The following is a 22,007-nucleotide window of genomic DNA, read 5'->3' on the forward strand; positions in this document are numbered from 1 at the left end:
AATCTGTGACTTAATTTGAGTATCTTGATTATTTTGTTAAAATAAGATTCTAGGGTTTCCTGGCTGGCTCAGTCAGTTGAGCATCTGCCTTCATTCGGCTCAGGTCATGATTTCAGGGTCATGAGATCGAGCCCTTTGTCCAGCTCCACGGGGAGTGTGGAGCCCACTTAAGATTCTCTCCCTCTACCCTTCCCTAATCACACTTTCTCTGTCTCTCTTACAAGAGAAAGAGAGAGAGAGAGAGAGAGAGAGAGTGTCTAGCTCTATTATTCCAGTTTTATTATTATTCCTTTATTCTGTTATTTATGAGGAATATAGCATTTTATGTTAATGTTTTTATCATTTCATAAGGGGCCTAATCTTTTCCAGTGGAATAAGCCTCAGCTTGTATTATGCTCTATAACTAAATTCACTTGAGTCCACCTTACTGGAAATAACTTGACAGCTGACTGGTATACTGCGTTGTTTCAGAGGTAGGGGATTGGCAGAGAAAGGTACTTGTTACATAGATCCTGATGGAGGTACTTAGAAGTGAAAGTGCTTTGAATGATTTAACTTATTTTCGGATGTTTTTCTGCAGTTGTAAACATGGTGCCTATTTTTAGAGGCAAGAGAAAAACACAGGAGGTGACTTTGATGTCAGTCAATAATATGTCAGTTAAATCAGGAGTGGAATTTATATTTTATTCCTAAGTAGCTTTCTGTAACAGAACAGTAGGTTACTATGGGACTAAAGATTATTATGTTTGGTATTGGTTATTTTTGCAGTAGGCTGTTTTTATTTTTACTTCATTTATTTTATTTTGATCATGTTCACATTCTTCCTTCTTTTTCCCTCCCATGATACACACCTGTTCTGGGTCTCTGAGCCAGTGATGCCATAGGGAACCATTCTTAGGTAGCCTTTATACTTGGTATTAGATGAGCCTTCCGCACAGGTTGCTTGTGCTATATTTGAATGGAATTATAAGATGATTAAATTTGAAAATATTTGAATTTGAAAATATTTATGAAACTTAAATTTGAAAAAAAATTTTAAGCTTGTTTCTCCTGTTGAACTTAATAAACGTTTTATTTTTTCAGAGGTCGAAACAGCAAAGGACTGCCTCAATCCACGGTGAGTAATTTTAATGTCACTTGTTTGGAAGAATTGGTAACTAAAATGTTATTTCTGCACCATAGACGAAAGCCAGGATGAAAAGAAATCTTGGGTTTTATACCTCATACAACTTTTGTACCTCAGTACTGTTTGGTATAAAATTATTAGCTATATGTGTTTTTGGACATGATTCTTCATACAAAATGTAAAATTGTTTGTAAATAGTATTTTTCATGCAAAGTAATAAGTCATTTGTTATTTTATAAATGGCTAAAGGCAAATCTAAATGATTAATACTCCAAAAGATAAGTGGAACAGGACTGGAGTTTGCAGAGTTCTTTGGGGTTTTGATTTTGAATTAATGCTATCTTTTAAGTCCTTTCATTTTTCTCCCTTGGAAAGGGCCGTCTTATTTTAAATTTTAGAACTCTATCAATAAAATTAAACTGGGAATGAAGGGAAGTTCCATGTGATGGAAAAATAAATGAGAAACTGTCATTTATCTTTCAGATTTTGGCATTACTGGACAGATATTCTTATTTCAAATCAGAAGGACGCATGCTTTCGTAGTATGTAGTAAAGAGTGGTGTGACTGATGAGACCTGAGAGCACTAGTGTTGATTCATATGTACTAAGAGGGTCTTTGACAAAGGTGCACACTCCTGCACTCCGTTTATTTATGTATATATGCTTAGCCCTGTCTAGTGTACAGGTCTTTGAGTTTTGATGCGTACAGCTATGTAACCACCATCACAGTCAAGATGATGGGACCTTCTCTCACCTTGAAAAATCACTCATGCCATTTAGTAGTGATCCCTCCTCCCTCTGCTCCCCAGCCTTTGCTCTGTCCTGTTTCTGTGGTTTTGTTATTCCTCATATATGAAAGTTCACTTTTGCTTTTTTGTATCACATGTAGTCAGAAACATTGTTAGATGGTATGACTGTTTTCACTGTTGAAAACTTAAGCTTCTGTTCTCTAAGGAAACAAAGATCGCAGTAAACCCAAGTCTTTCTTTAATGCGTGTAAGGCATTGCAGACCTAACTAAACATTTTTTAAGAAAATAAATGTTAATTTTAATATATATACAAGGATAAATACTAATTGCTAATAGTGTTTTTTTCTTAATATTCCAGATTTCTTTTGATGGAATCTATGCAAATATGAGGATGGTTCATATACTTACATCAGTTGTTGTAAGTTACCAGATTATTGGGGAGAAGCTGCCTTGGGAGTGTAAAGTAATTTCGTGATGCTAAAATGTAGACGAATGATTTTCAAAATAACATTTCTTAGGTCACATTTAATCGGATTATTTAGGGAAAAAAAAAAAGCTTAGAACTCCATCCAAACTATTGTGACACACTATAAAAGTATTCCTCTTAACCCTGGTATGTATAAAATAATAGTAGTAGTTGATTAGTGCATTATTTTGTCACCTAATAAAGCCAGAATCAGAAATCCTTAACTTTAGTATTTATCTATCTATCTCTCTATTTATTTATTTAAACTTCAGTGTTTAAATTCATACTGCAATCTTTGAGCAGTGCCTCCTGAGGAATTTTGAGAATTCAATGTATTGTTAATATTTTAGAATTTATTGTTCTGTCAGTGAATACCTGATATGCTGAGTGAAGCCTGGTGAGCTATATAAAAAAAGTAAAATGAAAACAATTATCCCTCTTGACTGGATAGCACACTGTTTTTTTGATAAATTAATTGTATGTTTTTAGGGATCCAAATGTGAAGTACAAGTGAAAAACGGAGGTATATATGAAGGAGTTTTTAAAACATACAGTCCTAAGGTAATTTTTACTCTTTTCCTTTTTGTTAAATGTAAAAGCCCGTGAATCATCAACTGCTGTATGTTTGTATGCCATCCTGACACTGTGTGTTAGTTCCTGATTTAGCAGTTTGTAGTTGTTTCTGATATTTTCATGTTCTTTAAAGCACTTTTAAAAATTTACACTTTGGGGATGCCTGGGTGGCTCAGTAGGTTAAGCCTCTGCCTTCAGCTCAGGTCATGATCCCAGGATCTTGAGATCAAGTCCCGCATCGGGCTTCTTGTCACCAGGGAGCCTGCTTCTCTCTCTGCTTCTGCCTGCCACTCTGCTTGTGTGCTCTCTCTCTCTCTGAGATAAATAAATAAAAAATCTTAAAATTTACACTTTGGTTTTGCTCTTTAGTTTGAAATACTGAGTATTTTGTAGACTGGTTCATATAATTAAACTTGCTCTGTGTGCTTATTAAAATATCTTGACCTTTTCAAGCATTGGAGGTTAGAAGACATATTGAGTGGTTCATTATTTTCTTCATCATCACCATTAATGTACCTACAACAGACTATGGTAGCAAGGACCAACTTCCAGATAAGAGGATTTTGAATGATGGAATAAATAATTGGTCATATTTTTGAGAAAAACTTATGATTATAAGGTTCTTTTGAGATAGATTATTTTTGTCAAAGACATAAATAGTACCTTGATGTGCTGAAGAATCCCTGTCATATTTTATTTTATAAGTAATTTGAATATTTACTCATGCTTTTCATTTTAGTGTGATTTGGTACTTGATGCTGCACATGAGAAAAGTATGGAATCCAGTTCGGGGCCAAAACGTGAAGAAATAATGGAGAGTATTTTGTTCAAGTGTTCAGACTTTGTTGTGGTACAGTTTAAAGATATGGACTCCAGTTATGCAAGAAGAGGTAAATTTTGATTTCCTAAATATGCTTCATGGTTTATAAGATATATTTAACCAAGGACTCTATACATCAATTATACAGACTTTTTTTAAAGAATTTTTTTTTTTAAAGAATAACCAGATTAATATTAAAGAATAATCTGTTTAATGACAGATGGAAATTTTAATGCATTTTTGTTGAAAAATACTTAAAACTTCAGAGAAACAGTCCTTAGTAATTTTGGTAGGGTAGATAATAAGAGTTCTATTAAAGTTTGTAAAGGATTTTCTAGTTTCATGGTCAAGAATGCTATAGATCATATTCAGCTGAAATTTCTTATCCTTTTTGGCTTACAGTTCTTTAGTTTATAAATTTTTAGTTTTAAAATGGTTATAAATCATGCTTATTTAGTTTTATTATGATTTTAGTTCTATAAATGTTTTAGTTTTGTGACCTGGAAATAGAGCACAGGTCTCAGGGAGAAAGCCAAAGAACTGTAGATGGAGAAACAATTGTCCAATGAAGATGAAAAAGGTAAAGTAGAACATGCATATTAAAAAAAAAAATTCAGAGTATGGGAGTATGTTTTGACGATATAAAAGGGGTGATATAGTTATATTAAAATTTAATCTGTTTCAGGGGCGCCTGGGTGGCTCATGGGTTAAAGCCTCTGCCTTCAGCTCAGGTCATGATCTCAGGGCCCTGGAATTGACCCCTGCATGGGTGGGGGGGGCTCTGCTCAGTGGGGAGCCTGCTTCCTCCTCTTTCCCTGCCTGCCTCTCTGACGATTTGTAATCTCTGTTGATCAAATAAATAAAATTTAAAAAAAAAATTAAAAAATATTTAATCTTTTTCAGATGTCCACTGAGGAGGGAAATATGGGAATGCTGTTACTTGTTTGGAGAGCATTCTTTGCAGTGTTGAGTGTTCATAACATGTTGAAAGGCTCTTCTGGGCAGTTTTGAACTTGGTTCTAAAATTCTTAAATTGATTTTCTTTTTCCTGGTCAAATTCTGTAGTCCATTCTCTTTTGAGTTTTAACTCACCACAATTTTTGATTTTCATTATTCAGTCTATACCAACAGTTGTTTTTGTTGTATTCATTTTTTTACACTGTTATTTAGAAATACAAGCCCCTAGAAAGTTAAAGCCTTTCTCTTGGACCCTTAACAAGGCTCTCACATATAGTTAGATTGTTCTTTTCAGAGACTAGGTACCTTTAACCGCTTTGCCGTGCTGCAGAAAGCACTGTGTTCTGTTTTTTGTACCTTGTACTCAGATGTCTGTGTTTCTGATTCACAACTCTGTCTAAGAGTCCTTCAATGGCCCATTCAAGGAAACAAGTCTTTTTTTTTTTTAGTTTCTGCCTTTGGAGTTGATCTTGTTTATGCCTGGGACCACAAAAATACAGTTACAGTTGAATGTAGTACATAGTACTCTAAAAAAAAGTATGGGCCACAACAACAAAATATTTCTTACTCTGTTGGGTACCAGGCTGTTTAGCTAACAGCCATTCACAATAGACTTTTTTTTTTTTAAATTAAAGATTTTTATTTATTTACCCAACAGAGATCACAAGTAGGCAGAGAAGCAGGCAGAGAGAGAGAGAGGAGGAAGCAGGTTCCCCGCTGAGCAGAAAGCCCTATGCAGGGCTCAATCCCAGGACCCCGGGATTATGACCCGAGTCGAAGGTAGAGGCTTTAACCCACTGAGCCACCCAGGTGCCCCTTGTTTTTTGTTCTTTTTTTTTTTTTAAAGATTTTTAAATTTATTTATTTGACAGACAGATCACAAGTAGGCAGAGAGGCAGGCAAAGAGAGAGAGAGGAGGAAGCAGGCTCTCCGCGGAGCAGAGAGCCCGAGGTGGGGCTCGATCCCAGGACCCTGGGATCATGACCTGAGCCGAAGGCAGAGGCTTTAACCCACTGAGCCACCCAGGTGCCCCCCTTGTTTTTTGTTCTTAAAGTGAATTGGCATTTCCCCAATTTGGAAGGATAAATATTACTTGGAAGTATCTATGGTATCCTATTTTTTGATCCTCTTCAAAATAATGTCTTTAAATTTTTTTTTTTTTATGTCTTTAAATTTTTTATTTTTTTATTTTGTTATGTCTTTATTTCTCAGAAAATTTGTGTTCATTGTAGAAAGCCAAGAATATACAGATCAGAGTGACAGCTTTGACAGTGTTCAGTACACTCATAACGGGCTGGATGTATTTTGCTATATACATAAAAATACAGTTTTTTTGATGAGGACATCCCATAGTGGGGTAATTTAAAGTGTTTTATATAAAGACTATAGTGGTTTAGTGAATTACAAAGTTGTGTCTAGGGCATAGTATCCTGAATAAGTCATGTGTTTAGGATTTCAGATCTCTTTTTTTTGTTTGTTTTTTATTTTTATTTTTACTTATTTATTTTTAAATTTTTTAATTATTTTAAATTTCAGGTCTCTTAAGCCAGGTTTTTAATACTGTCTGGCAGAAGTTGCCCTCTATAAGTATTATTTTGGAGATAGTAATTAGTATAAAGAAAAATTTTTAGAGTTATTAATTGGCATGGTTCATTAATTACAGAAATTAAGACACAATTCAGTAACTTGGTAAAGTGATGACACAAACCTAGCACTCAGTTCGTGATCCTGTGGTCCTGGTATCAAGTACAACCTTGGGCTCCTTGCTCAGCAAGGAGCTTGCTTTTCCCTCTGCCTCTGCCATTCCCCCTGCTTATGTTCTTCTCTCTATGACAAATAAAATCTTTAAAAATTTATTTATTTATTTATTTGACAGAGACAGTGAAAGAGTAAACACAAGCAAGGGGGAGTGGGAGAGGGAGAGGCAGGCTTCCCTCTGAGCAGGGAGCCCAGTGCAGGACTTAGTCTCAGGATCCTGGGATCATGACCCAAACCGAGGGAAGGCACTTAATGACTGAACCCCCCCAGGTGTCCCCCAAATCATGTTCTTAAACATTGTACTACTCTGACATAAATTATGTGGCCTCATTTGTTGTTTAGCTGTGTCAGAATAAATAAAAATAAATGTATTTACCTTAAAGGATTTCCCCACAAATAACGCCAAAGTATAAAAAAAAATATTCTTGTTCAATATAAATATGCAAATTATTATATTATTTAAGATTCTTTTTTAAATCTTTGACTTTGTTTTTGGGGAGACTTTTAAAAGTTAGGTTATTATGACTTTTAACTTCTTAATGCTGACTATTGATTTTATAAGTTTGTTTTTTTATTTTAATACATTTATAAGGTTGTCCTGTTCATATATATGCAAGTGAATAAGAGGCCTAGAAATAATTTTTTTTTATGATATGGTGGATAAGTTTAGTTTGATCTCGTGAATGAATACGTTACCAGATTGATTTGCAGCAAAATGAAAAGTAACTACGATTTTGTAAGCTTTGGGTTCCTTTTGCACATCCATAGTTAGACCATTAGATTATCACTGGAAAATTAGTGTGTGTTTTATACTTTATCTGAATTCCATTGCAGACAGAGCTGGGATGCTCTCATTTTACCCACTTCATTTTGCTACCTATTTTTTAGGGCATTCAGTTGCTTTGGTGTCTGCATTTTTCTACCTTGGAGTTGGTGTATTAGATCTACTCACTTTTTACTTGGCTTCTTTTCTCTTTCTAGTGTTTCTCTGTCTGCTTTTCTCCTTCACTCTCTTTCTGCTTTTTCTTTTGCTCCTTTTCATATTTTGCTTTTTTTTTTTAAATTTTTTTTTTTTAAAGATTTTATTTATTTATTTGACAGAGAGAAATCACAAGTAGATGGAGAGGCAGGCAGAGAGAGAGAGAGGGAAGCAGGCTCTCCGCTGAGCAGAGAGCCCGACGCGGGACTTGATCCCAGGACTCTGAGATCATGACCCGAGCTGAAGGCAGCGGCTTAACCCACTGAGCCACCCAGGCGCCCTTTAATTTTTTTTCCTTCTTTCTTTTCTTTCCTTTTTAAAAATATTTATGTATGTATGTATGTATGTATGTATGTATGTATTTATTTATTCATTCATTTATTTATTTATTTGACAGACCGAGATCACAAGTAGGCAGGGTGAGAGAGGAAGAAGCAGGCTCTCCACGGAGCAGAGATCCCGATGTGGGGCTTGATCCCAGGACCCTGGGATCATGACCTGAGCCGAAAGCTGATACTTTAACCCACTGAGCCACCCAGGCGCCCCTCATATTTTGCTTTTGATTTAATACCCCAACTCAACTACATTTTAGTTCTGTGGTCTCTTCCTTCTTTCCTTCCTTCCTTAGATATTATTTATTTATTTGACGGAGAGAGGGAGAAAGCACAAGAAGGGAGAGGAAGAAACAGGCTCCTAGCTGAACAGGGACTCTATCCCAGGACCGAGGATCAAGATCCCAGCAAAAGGCAGATGCTTAACTGACTGAACCATCCAGACGACCCCTGTGTCTACTTTTTTTTTTTTTAAAGATTTTATTTATTTATTTGACAGAGAGAGATCACAAGTAGGCAGAGAGGCAGGCAGAGAGAGAGAAGAGGAAGCAGGCTCCCTGCTGAGCAGAGCCTGATGTGGTGCTCAGTCCTAGGACCCTGGGATCATAACCTGAGCTGAAAGCAGAGGCTTTAAGCCACTGAGCCACCCAGGTGTCCCTACCCTGATTTCTTTTGACTTCTGTTTACTTTGATGCTACAGTGATAACATTGAGTAGTTGTAATAGAGACTATGTGGCTTGCAAAGTCAAACCAAATTTTCTGGTTCTTTACAGAAAAATATTGCCAACTTCCGTCCTGGATCTTTTTCCTACTGTCTTTGGGTTGTTAGGGCTGATCAAAAATACATTCTGTACTCTTTGGTGAAATCATTTAGAACATACTTTGTCTCTAACTTATGCTTTGGCTCTAATACTGTGTAATTTCATCTATTCCTTATTTGTGACCATTGAAATTGGATTTAGTTTGAAGAGTCAGTTTTCTTACCAGCTTTTTGTCACAATAACTGAAAAAATCACAAATGAGGAAAGTAGTTATTGGGAAAGCCCTCCATCATCAACCAGCTGCTCCCTCCCCCACCTTCAACTTTATCTTCCCCTTGCTATCATTGCTCTCTTGCCTTTGGTTTTAATAAATGGGATGTTTCACTTCCTGCTGAATCCCAACTTCTCTGGTCATACCCTTGATACTATTTTACCATTCCTGGGTTCTTGCTCTTTTATGTCACCTCTGTTTTCAAGACTCTTCAGTCTTTTCCTCTCCAGTTAGTCTTTCCCGTTAGCCAGAACACCTGTACAAGTCCCTCCCTTCCTGAAAAGGATTCCCTTTTATCCTGAACTCCTACTTACTATCCTTTCTTCGTTTCTAATCCAAATTTTCTTTTTTCAAAGATTTTACTTATTTGAGAGAGAGCATGGGGGGAGGGGCAGAGGCAGATTGTGGGACTTGATCCCAGGACCCCCAAGATCATGACCTGAGCCGAAGGCAGACCCTTAACTGACTGTGCCACCCAGGCACTCCATTACCTAAGCATCTTAACTCTTAATAGTTTCTTTTGACTCCTGCAACATAATCTGACTTTTATGTTCACCACTGGGGAACTACCTGGAATTAACCTCTTATTGCTCAGTCCTTTGTAGTCTTGCAGACTTCTATTGTTTTTTGACACTGTTGGTTTTATCCTCCCTCAGAAGCTGCTCTTCTGTTTTTCGTGTGTGTGTGTGTGTGTGTGTTTTAAGATTTTTAAAATTTATTTGACAGAGAGACAGAGAGGGAATACAGCAGGGGGAGTGGGAAAGGGAGAAGCAGGCTTCCTGCTGAGGAGGGAGCCCAGTGTGGGGCTCGATCCCAGGACCTGAATCATGACATCATGACCTGAGCTGAAGGCAGATGCTTAACAACTGAGCCTCCCAGGCGCCCCTGTTTTTCATGTGTTTTATCCATCATTTCTTCCCTGACCATTTTTAGGCTTCATTTCTGTTAAAGTGGTCTTCATTGTGTCTGTATTTCCAGTGTTTGTTTCTTTGCTCACTGATCTTAACTGCCTGTCAGTTGTTTAATACTCTTCTAATGTCAGCAGCCACACATAAGCCCAGCATCTTTTGTATTGCCTTTATGCCATGTTGTTTTATGTAATTAGATGTTTCTCTCTCCCCTGTTATACTTTGAGCTCCTTGCGCATGAATACTGTTTTGTCTTATTTTTGTTTTTTTGAGTTTTTACTTGTTTATTTGACAGAGATCACAAGTAGGCAGAGAGGCAGGCAGAGAGAGAGGGGGAAGCAGGCTCCCTGACAAGCAGAGAGCCTGACTCGGGGCTGAATCCCAGGACCCTGAGATAATGAGCTGAGTGGAAGCCAGAGGCCTAACCCACTGAGCCACCCAGGCACCCCTGTTTCATTTTTTTTAATCCTTGTTGCCTCGCTTAGTATTTTCCCACATAGGACAGGCACAGTGTAAATGTCTCTTGAATGAATGAAATTAGGACCTTCCTGTATTTTTAAAAAACTATTTTATGCAAAGAGTGAGAAAACTAGAAGTGGTCTTATGTATACAGCCAGCCAGCAAACACTTACTGGGCCCTGGAATGTGTTCATTGCTCTACTTGTTTCTATAGACAGTACAGAGAAATTCAAGACTTAATCTATTTTGGGTCCCTTTTGAGAACTTCGTGAAACTGTATACCCTAATCCTAGAAAAAACACGCACACAGACTTTTATATTTAATTCTGTAGTGTTCACAGTTCCTTAGGGAGTTCATGTACTCCATGTTAAGAAGCTCTGCTTCAGGCATTTTCACAGTTGGAAATACCAAGGCACATGAAGGAATTCAAGAAAAATGGAATGTTAAAATTGGTGGCATTGAATTCCAAATAGAGTTCAGAGACAAGTAGAATTGTAGTAGTTGGAGGAATTCGGGGTGTGAATGTGTGATTAGAGGTAGAGTGAAATAAAGTAATACGTGATACTATTGTCGTTCTCATGTGGTTGTTCTGTAGCTCTGATAGGGCATGGTCCTAGGAGTAACAGAGAATGATCTCTTCTTCTTTTTTTTTTTTTTTTTCCTTAAGATTTTATTTCTTTATTTGAGTGAGAGAGAGTACAAGCAGGATGAAGGGCAGACAGAGAGGGAGAGGCAGACTTCTTGCTGAGCAGGGAGCCCAACTAGGGGCCGATCCTAGAACCCTGAGATCACAGGCCCAGCTGAAGGCAGATGCTTAGCTGACTGAGCCGGCCAGGTGCCCTGGGAATGATCTTTTCTGAAAGGCATGACATTAGGAAGGCCGTATCAGTCATATCTAAGGAAGAGACAAATCTCTGCAGGCTGTGACTTGGAAAACCTTGAATTCTGAGGAGTCTGAATGTGTTCTAAATTCTTTCATGGGTGGTCTTATAGTAGGGTGATGAGGCCACAAGCCTTGCAGCTGAAGAGGCACATTCTTGGAGCTAGGAGTGCAGTCAGTAGGCTCTGTAGATGGCCAAGCCATGCTAATGTTGGACAGGCAAGCAGCTGTAATGCTGGACAAGTACTAATGATCAGTCTGCCTTTTGGCAGGAGGGAGGGTAGGCCCTCTGGTGAGTAGGCAGATGGGGTGATGGATAAGCAGGTGGTCTTAGCTGGGGGATATCCAGGAAGTGGTGCAGGAAAGCCCAGTAAAGAGATTGGCTTCGGCCTGTGGGCTTGTGGACTAGTTTTAATGTTGAGCCAGCTGAGTAATTTTGTGCTCTTAATGGTCTTCTGTTAAAACTTGAACCATCAAAAAGTTGACTTCCTCTGCTGTGGGCTAGTAAGAGAAGGTTGTGTGTCCATGCTGGGGGAAGTGGTTGAATGGAAACTAACATTTACTGAGGCCAGTATGGAGGTGACACAGAGATTATTTTATTGAGATTAAAAAAAATAAACACATATAGTAGAACAGATAATGAAACATTAAACAGTAGTTGGAGATATGCAATAGGGAAGTATTGCATGTTTATTAAAATATCTCTGATATGTTAAAATTTCATTTCCTCATATGTTTTTAGAGCATATAAAAATTCTCTGCTGTATTCTTCATGTGTATGCAAAGATCAAAACAGTAATTCTTCATTTAAAAAACAAAAGAAAATAAAAAGCAAATGAAAACCTAGAATAAAATAGAATTTTGTTTATATAAAATAGAAATATTTAGAACTAATAAGAGTAAGGTGGACTGATTGAAGATATATGAAAACTGTTGCTAACTATTGGACAGCATTCATCAGCTAGATATTTTATTTATTTATTTATTTATTTATTTATTTTTTCAGCTAGATGTTTTAAAAGGAAAACGTCTTCACAAAGGAACAAGACTTAAAGTGTAGAAATAAGCATAGTTTATGTGAATAGGCTGAAGACTTCATAAAAACACTACTGAAGAAAATAAAAGTAGATTAGACTAAATGGAGAAATGTGCCATACTTGCAATGGAAATATGTAATACTGTAAAATTGTCCTTTTTCCTCAAAATAATCACTAAAGATAGTATCTCTGTTTTTGTAGAAAGTGATAAAATGATCCTAACATTTTATTTATTTTTTTTAAGATTTATTTATTTATTTATTAGAGAGAGAGAGAGAGAGAGATTACAAGTAGGCAGGTAGAGAGAGAGGGAGAAACAGGCTCCCTGCCAAGCAGAGAGCCCAACACGGGGCTTGATCCCAGGACCCTGAGACCATGACCTGAGCCGAAGTAGCATTTTTGAGCTCTTCTGGCAGGTAATTCAGATGAGTCCAGGAAGACCATTTACTTGGCAGTAGTATGTAATGCTAGTATACCCAGTTACTGTCTGGTTTTAGTTTTATTTTTTCTGTTGCTCTGCACACAAGTGAAGTCTTCTTATGAATAGCACATATATTAAAAGTAGTAATAAAGCAGGGCAGTGAGGGGATGTGGATAAATTGTCTGTGTTTTCTTTTCCATTTGATTTTTCTGTTGCTCTGCACACAAGTGAAGTCTTCTTATGAATAGCACATATATTAAAAGTAGTAATAAAGCAGGGCAGTGAGGGGATGTGGATAAATTGTCTGCGTTTTCTTTTCCATTTGATTTTTCTGTTGCTCTGCACACAAGTGAAGTCTTCTTATGAATAGCACATATATTAAAAGTAGTAATAAAGCAGGGCAGTGAGGGGATGTGGATAAATTGTCTGCGTTTTCTTTTCCATTTGATTTTTCTGTTGCTCTGCACACAAGTGAAGTCTTCTTATGAATAGCACATATATTAAAAGTAGTAATAAAGCAGGGCAGTGAGGGGATGTGGATAAATTGTCTGTGTTTTCTTTTCCATTTGACTGCTTTTTTACCCAGATCAGTCCTGGCAGAGTGTTAAGGGAGCATGTGCACTTGAACAGTAGTTCTTCTAATTTACATAAGAAAAGAACGGTCTGATTTGTATTTTATATATTTTGCAAAGAAACAGAAAGGTGTTTGTACAGCTGTAAAAATTGGAATTAATTCTATTCACTAGCTTTTTCTTAACCTTGGTCTCAACATTTTGCTATAGAATCGAGAGTAAATTGCAAAAAGAATACTCTATTGGCTAATGGTATTGGCAGTTAGTTCCCAAATTCTTTTTTTGCTTCCTAAACATTTCTGAATTTACTCCCCTCCCCCCTAAATTTTCAACAAAATCACTTTCTTTCCATTTTTCCTTCTCTCCCTTTAACTTTTTTTTAAAGATTTTATTTATTTATTTGACAGACAAAGATTACAATTAGGCAGAGAGGCAGGCAGAGAGAGAGAAGGGGAGAAGCAGGCTCCCCACTGAGCAGAGAGCCTGATGCAGGGCTCGATCCCAGGACCCTGAGATCATGACCGGAGCCGAAGGCAGAGGCTTTAACCCACTGAGCCACCCAGGCGCCCCTCTCTCTTTAACTTTTGAGATAAGAACAGTTACCTTTTATTAAAAAATTGCTCTAGCAGTGATTAGACAGATTTCATTTTTTTCTGATGGTATAGACTAAAGACTCCCCCTACCCCTTCAAAATGGGTTGTGAACCAGGAGTCTAATGGAGAGGCTGAAAACAGAATGTCACCTCCTGATACCCCACAAAGTATCTTTCTGTTGGCATCTTTGTTAGAATTTCTTCTGATTTCTTTTGGAGATAATATAGAAAATAGAAGTCTAACATTTTCTGTAATCTGTCACCTTGGGTTTTTTTGTTTGTTTAAGATTTTACTTATTCGAGAGAAGAGAGAGGAAACAAGCAGGGTGGAGGGGACTAGGGAGAGAGAGAAGCAGGCTCCCTGCTCTTCAGGGAGGCTCCTGTGGGGCTTGATCCTGGGACCCTGGAATCATGATCTGAGCTGAAGGCAGATGCTTAACTGACTGAACCACCCAGATGCCTCTATCTTTTTTTTTTATTTTAATAATAATAAAGCAAGCCTCACAACGTGGGTTTCCATTTTTCTCTTGTTCTGTTACATTACTCTGGCTCTGGTGTACATTTGATTCTGTGGAGTCTTGGCTATTGATCTTCATTTAGATCTTTTCACAGAAGACTATGGTTTGTGGGTTTAAGAGTTTTTTTTTTTTTTAAGATTTTATTTATTTATTTGACACAGAGAGATCACAAGTAGGCAGAGAGGCAGGCAGAGAGAGAGGAGGAAGCAGGCTCCCTGCTGAGCAGAGAGCCTGATGCGGGGCTCGATCCCAGGACCCTGAGATCATGACCTGAGCCGAAGGCAGCGGCTTAACCCACTGAGCCACCCAGGCATCCCTAAGAGGTTTTTTTATTTGTTTTGTTTAAAGATTTTATTTATTTGAGAGAGAAAGTGAGTTGCGGAGGGGTGGAGGGGGAGGGACAAGTAGACTCCATGCTGAGTGCAGAGCCTGTCACGGGACTTGATTCCATGACTCTGAGATCATGACCTGAGCTGAAATTAGGAGTTGGATGTTCAACTGACTGAGCCACTTAGGTGCTCCTGTTGGTTTAAGTTTTTACCCCCAATACTTGGTTGATTTTTAAGTCTTGTACAGCACTATATTAAATGGTAAAGTTTCTTTTAAAAAAGTAGGATTTCTGAAAAATTTGGGGCGCTTGGATGGCTCAGTCATTAAGCGTCTGCCTTTATCTCAGGTCGTGAACCCAGGATGGTCCTAGGATTGAGCTCCACATCAGGCTCCCTGCCCAGCAGGAGGCCTGCTGCTCCCTCTCCCACTCCCACTTCTACTCCTTGTATTCCCTCTTGCGCTGTGTTTCTGTCAAATAAATAAAATCTTTAAAAAAATTTTTTTTCTGAAAATTTTAGCTCAACTTCTAATTTTGCTAATTAAGATTTTAAGAAAATTGCTTCTCAAATGTTATATTCAGTGTTTTCATGTTATATAGCAGGTGAGTAAAAAGATAAAATAGTTTGTCTAAAAATATTTTGCCTTAAAGTTTAAATTAGAGAATCCAATATGTACATTTTTCAGAGTTTATTGGTAAGGAAAATAACTGCTTTTTCATATTTAAGTTGGATATATTTTTGGATATATTTTTCTTCAAGGGATTTTAGTAATATAGTTCTGTAAAATACTTTATATAAGAAGAATATAAGACTTCTTCATTATTATTTTTTTTAAATATTTAATTTATTTATTTGACAGATATCACAAGTAGGCAGAGAGGCAGGCAGAGAGAGAGGAAGGGAAGCAGGCTCCCTGTCAAGCAGAGAGCCCGACGTGGGGCTCGATCCCAGGACCCTGGGATCATGACCCAAGCCGAAGGCAGAGGCCTTAACCCACTGAGCCACCCAGGCGCCCCAAGACTTCTTCATTATTAATACACTTTGACAGAATTTGGTGCTGGCCAAGTAGAGCTACTGACTAAGCAATTTATTTAAACTTTTGGTCAAATACTGTAACATGAAAAGCATTTATAGGGCTGTTTATTGTGAAAGGCCTATATTGTGTGCCCTTTCAAAGTGGTGCATTGATTCACGTTACCCGGTTTCCTGCTTGGAGTCTAGGCTTACCTGTTGGGCTCCATAAGAGTGACAGAGACACAAATTGAATTTAACAAGAACAGTATCTGGGCTTTGCTTTTTCACATCTGTTGATTCTTTCCACACTTTAGTCAAAAGGGTGCCTAGTCCAGATGTCAGAAAAGAACAAAAGAAAACGACTTTGGTGGTTTGATTTGATGCTGACTTAGAAAACCATGAAGTCTGTTTTTTTAGTATTTGGTTTATGTACTTTTAACACAGTAGGTGATGCATGGACTAAAACTGAAGTCTCCCAACATGATACACTCTCCTTGTCCTTGGAGCAGCATTTTGCTCAGGAAAGAATTTTTTCAAGGGGCTCAGCCATGTTTTAAAAAGCCCGTGACTGGTGCTCTCCCTGCACTGTATTCGCGGTTTGGAGCTGCCGTCCTCTAGGTCCTTGCCTACCTTATCTGGTCAGATCACCTCCGTCTCCGTTTTCTTGCTAAGGATTTGTCATTCTTCCTTGGGTGGTAGTAAATTTACTTTGAGTACTAGGCCTCAGAAGTTTTTATGGAAATCACAGTTAAAAAGTAAGCACTGTTTTAGGCTATATTATTTTGTTGTCAGAGAACAGGACATAATGACATTTTTTTTTATAGCAGCATATAACTTGTCAGGAAGAAAAGATCCCCCTCCCAGGTCTTTTTTTTTTTCTCTTCTTAAAAGCTGCATCTTGAAATTGTGTAAGCTTCATAAAAAGTATGTTGCTGTGCTTTTAAATGGGTGACATCCCTTTTTTATTCTTTCCAAGGTGGCTCTTAAACAGTGTAGTCTTTATTTCCAAATGACTAAATGATGTCAGATCCCAAGAGTTACATCCATCCACAATAAAATCTGATAAAATACAATCTTTCTCCTAAAGGGATTTAGGAATTTGGGGCTTTGTAGCCTCGAAGCTTTTATGATTTTTGCCTCTTGTTTGTCATTTCAAAAGAGATACCGCTGGGGCGCCTGGGTGGTTCAGTGGGTTAAGCCGCTGCCTTCAGCTCAGGTCATGATCTCAGGGTCCTGGGATGGAGCCCCACATCAGGCTCTCTGCTAGCGGAGAGCCTGCTCCCCCCGCCCCCCGCCTCTGCCTACTTGTGATCTCTTTCTCTCTCTCTCTCAAATAATTGGTAAGCACTGTGTCTAAGAAAGTCTGTTTTTTATTACCAGCTTTAAACAGGCAATGTGCAAAGACATTATTTAGCTTTATTTCAGGTTAAGATAAAGCAGATGATTTGGGTTATATGATCACTGGTTTGATAAACTATCAGTCAAATATGCATTTGAATGCAGAGCAGTATGCCTGATGGAAGGAGCAGTCGACAGTTTTGTGACCAGTGTTATTTGAAAGTTGTCAAAATGAGTCCAGTTCAACTAAGGTTAGACAAAAAACTTTTTGTTAAGAATCTATTTATTTATGTATTTATTTGACAGAGCACAGGTGGGGGAGTGGCAGAGAGAAGGAAAAGCTGGCCCCCTGTGGAGTAGGGAGCCCAATGTGGGGCTCGATCCCAGCACCCTGGGATCATGACCTGAGCCAAAGGCAGATGCTTAACTGACTGAGCCACCCAGGTGCCCCTAAACTTTATTCCTGTGGATAGTTGTATTATTTTGAGTCATCAGTATAACAGGCATCAAGCTCCAGATCCTGAAAACTGGAATGCTGCTGTTCATATATGCCGGTCTCTTGAATTGCATGCCTTTGATGCAAGACAGTGTAGGGATTCTGGCTAGGGTGAAGTTTCCCAGAAAATACAGCTTTCGCCTCCTTATGCCGTATACTTTGCAAAGAAGTAAAGATTTTATCTGTTGTAATACTGGCATTTTTCTTTGTTGCTGACTTATGAGACAGCATTGTAGAGATAATAGATTTCAAGCCCTGAAGTACCTCCAGCTTTTGAGTTGCCTTTCAGTGAGGTAATTGGGGGGGCTGGGGGCAAGGGGACCACTGTCACATATTCCTTCTCTTTTGGACTGTTAAGAGCAAAATTAGATTTTTCATAAAAACAGTTTTATTGATATATAATTTCACATACATTATAGTTACTCATTTATATTATACAATTCAGTTTTTAGTATATTCATAGAATTGTTCACTGTAGTGAATTTTAGAATATCTTCAGCCTAAAAAGAAGCCTCGCACTCTTTAGTGTCATTCTGTACTTCCTTCCAACCTACCCAGCCTTGGACAACTACTAATCTTCTCTTTGTCTCTGTAGGTTGCCTTTTGTGGTTATTGCATATAGAATCACACAATATGTGGCCTTTTGAGACAGGCTTGTTTTACTTAGTGTGGATATAATGTGTTCATCCATCCATCTATCAGTGCTTCTTCCTTTTCACTGCCAAGTGATATTCCATTGTAGGGCTAGACTACATTTGTTGTAGACTAAATAACAGACATATATATATATATTTAGATTTTATTTATTTATTTGACAGATCACAAGTAGGCGGGGAGGCAGGCAAAGAGAGAGGAGAAAGCAGGCTCCCCGCTGAGCAGACAGCCCAATGTGGGGCTGGATCCCAGGACCTTAAGAACATGACCTGAGCTGAAGGCAGAGGCTTTAACCCACTGAGCCACCCAGGCGTCCCTTAATCCTGTTTATCTATTACACAACCCCCGCCCCCCCTCACCTCCGCTTAGGCAACCACCAGTTTGTTCTGTTTAGCATGGGTTTTTGTTTTTTTTTTTTTTTTTTTTTTTTTTTTTTTTTTTCTTAAAATTTTATTTATTTATTTGAAAGACGGAGATCACAAGTAGGCAGAGAGGCAGGCAGAGAGAGAGAGAGAGGGAAGCAGGCTTCCCGCGGAGCAGGGAGCCCGATGCGGGGCTCGATCCCAGGACCCTGAGATCATGACCCGAGCCAAAGGCAGCAGCCCAAACCACTGAGCCACCCAGGCGCCCCTGTTTTGTTTTGTTTTTTCTTTTCTCCCCCCCCCCCACTTCACTTAGCATAATGTCCTTTTCATCCATTCTGGGTATACATTTTATTTATCCATTTATCAGTTGATGGACATTTCAGTTTCTGCTTTTTATGTTGAGAATATGCTGCTAAGATCATTCTTGTGCTGATTTTTGTGTGGACATTATGTTTTCATTTCTGTTGGGCATGTACCTAGGAGTGGAATTGCTGGATCATATGGGATGGTTTGAGGAAACTGCTGGGATGGTTTTTCAGAGTGGCTATATCATTTGACCGTCCATCAGCAGTGTGTGAGAGCTCCAGTTTCTCCATATCTTCATCAGCAGTTGTCTCTTGGATAATAGCTATCCTAGTGTGTGGTTGTGAGGTAGCATCTCATGTGGTTTTGATTTTCATTTCTGTAGTGATTAATGATGTGAACCTCTTCCTGTGCTTACTGTACTTTTCTTGTGTTTTTTGAGATGTGCACATTTCTCTTGGAGAAATGTTCTTTGCCTACATTTTTAAATTAGTATGTCTTATTATTGAGTTGTAAGAATTCTTTAATTCTTTAAATATTCTGGATACCATTTATCCCTTAGCAGAAACGGTTTGCAAATATTTTTTCCCCATTGTGTGGGTTATCTTTTCACTCTTGCTGGTGTCCTTCAAAACACAAAAGATTTCGGGGCACCTGGGTGGTTCAGTAGTTAAGTGTCTGCCTTTGGCTCAGGTCCTGATCCCAGGGTCCTGGGATCGAGCCCCGCATCGGGCTCCCTGCTCAGCGGGAAGTCTGCTTCTCCCTCTCCCACTCCCCCTGCTAGTGTTCCCTCTCTTGCTGTCTCTGTCAAATAAAAACAGAAAATATTAAAAAAAAAACAACAACAACACAAAAGATTTCAAGTTGGATGAAGTCCAGTTTATCTGTGTTTGTATTTTTTCTTTTTGTGTCGTATTTTTAAAAAGTTGCTTACTCTGAGTTTATAAAGATTTGTTCCTCTGCTTTCTTTCAATATTTTTATAGTTTAAGGTCTGATAGTTAGGTGTTTGGTCCATTTTTCATTTAAATTTTATATGATGTGTGAGGTAGAGCCCCAATTTAATGGTGTTACATGTGGATATCTACTAGTCCAAGTACAGTCTGTTGAAAAGACTCTTCTTTTCCCATGGAAGTATCTTAGAACCTTTGTTGAAGTTCAGTTGACCATAAATGTAAAGATATATTTCTGTATTCTGTTATATCCTATAGATTATATGTCTCTCCTTATGTCAGTATTATTCTTTTTTGATTATTGTACCTTTTTTTGTTTTGTTTTTTAAAGACTTTGTTTATTTTAGAGAGAGTGTGCAGGGGTGGGGGAGAAGAGGAGAGCAGCAAAAGGGGGAGGAAGAGGGAGAGGATCATGAGTAGACTCTGCGCTGGGTGCAGAGCCTGATGCGGGGCTCAATATGAGATCATGACCTGAGCTGAAGCCAAGATTTGGACGTCTAACTGACCGAGCCACCGTGCCCCTTTATTATTGTACCTTTGTAGTACAATTCAATTCACTTTGAATTCAAGTGTTAGTGTTTTTTTTTGTTTTTTTCTGCCGAAGATTGTCTGTTCTGGGTCCCTTGCATTTCCATGTGAATTTTAGGATCATCTTGTCAATATCTGTAAATGATAGCTGGGATTTTGATAGAGATTGCATTGAATATGGAGATCATTTGGGGGAATGTTACCATATTAATGATGTTAAATCTTCTAGTTCAAGCACATGGTATATCTTTCCATTTATTTAGGTCATCTTTAAATTTATTCAAAAATGTTTTGTAGTTATCAGGGTGTAAGTTTTATACTTCTGTTGGTAGCTTTATTCCTCAGTATTTTTATTTTGGTTAAAAATGTTATCCAAAATGGAGTTTACTATTGTAAATATACTTTATTTATTTGTAGAGATTTTTATTTAGTTATTTGAGTGTGAGAGAGAGCGTGGGGGGGGAGGGTCAGAGGAAAAGGTAGACTCCCCGCTGAATATTGGGGAGCCTCACGTGAGCTCAATCCTAGGACCCCAGGATCATGACCTGAGCCAAAGGGAAACACGTAACCAATTGAGCCACCTAGGCACCCCATTGCAAATGTATTAAAAAAAAAATTTTTTTTTCATTTTTAGATTAGAGCAGTATTGTTTTATAGTCTTTATCTAATATAAATCTTTGACTCATTAGTAGGATAGGTACTAAGCTTTGAGCTTGTCTGCTCTGCTACCTTTTCTGATTTACTAATTTTCCACTGATAGTAGCATTTATGCATGTCTACTTTATAAAATTCGTTTTCTATAATAATCAGAACAACTTTGTAATTGGTATTTTGGCAAGGTCAGATTTTTACCGTATTTCAAAGTAACAGTGTTTTATGAAACAACTTCTTTCTTTCCTCTGAAGCAAATGATAGAATGGTAATTCATTCTACTGCAAGAGTGGACACATAAAATACCTATTATATAGATTGAGGCTTAGAGGCTATGTAACCTGAGCTGGACTTATTCTTTTAGCTTATAATACACTTCCAAACAAGAGTCACATCTTTTTTTTAATCCGTCCTGTTCTTCAGCAGCTTGTAGGGAAATAACATAGATACAAGGATTATTTTGGCTTCTGTTGGGGAGAAAGTTGTATTCTTCCTTTTACCTTGCTTTGTAAAGTTTTCCTTGGTTGTCACATCAGCATTCTTTTCTTCCTCACTGTTTCTTTTCCTGTGATAGTTTGTAACCAGACAGTACTGGAATCGCCTAGTTAACTTCTTCCATATCCCATCACTTTCAGCTAGTCCTGGACATTAGTACAAAGAATTTTTTTTTTTTTTTTTTTAAATTAAGAGAGAGGTGAGGCGGCAGAGGAGAGGGAGAGAGAGAATCTCAAATAGTCTCCATGCCCAGAGGGGCCTGATGCAGGGTTCAGTCTTAACCCCTAAGATCATGACCTGAGCTGAAATCAAGAATAGCACACTTAACTGACTAAGCCACCCAGGCACCCCAGCACAAAGAAATGCCTAAGCATTTTTTTTTTAATTAAAGATTTTATTTATTTATTTGACGGATAAAAATTACAAGTAGGTGGAGAGGCAGGCAGAGAGGGGAGGAAGCAGATTCCCTGTGGAGCAGAGAGCCGGATGTGGGGCTCAAACCCAGGACCCCGGGATCATGACCTGAGCTGAAGGCAGAGACTTTAACTCACTGAGCCACCCAGGTGCCCCTGCTTTTATTACATCATCTCATTTCTTGTTCAAAAATCTATTATTTATTCAAAAATAAGGCAAAGCCTAAGCCTCTGCCTTATGCTCCGGTCATGATCTCAGGGTCCTGGGATCAGCCCTCCATCGAGCTTT

General features: G+C 38.2%; 1 protein-coding gene across 37 annotated transcripts in view; it reads left to right on the plus strand.

Annotated features, from left to right (window-relative positions):
* The window catches only part of ATXN2 (ataxin 2), a 114,684-nt gene that overhangs the window by 34,712 nt on the left and 57,965 nt on the right, over nt 1-22,007 (plus strand). For all 37 annotated transcript variants that reach the window (XM_082698358.1, XM_082698324.1, XM_082698346.1 and 34 more), the window contains exons 2-5: nt 1,084-1,117; nt 2,235-2,294; nt 2,832-2,903; nt 3,655-3,805. In XM_082698358.1, the coding sequence (XP_082554484.1) occupies nt 1,084-1,117; nt 2,235-2,294; nt 2,832-2,903; nt 3,655-3,805 (317 nt within the window). The remainder of the gene's footprint in view (nt 1-1,083; nt 1,118-2,234; nt 2,295-2,831; nt 2,904-3,654; nt 3,806-22,007) is intronic.

Source organism: Mustela nivalis, assembly GCF_964662115.1.
Source record: "Mustela nivalis genome assembly, chromosome: 14".
NCBI classification, from domain to species: Eukaryota; Metazoa; Chordata; class Mammalia; order Carnivora; family Mustelidae; genus Mustela; species Mustela nivalis.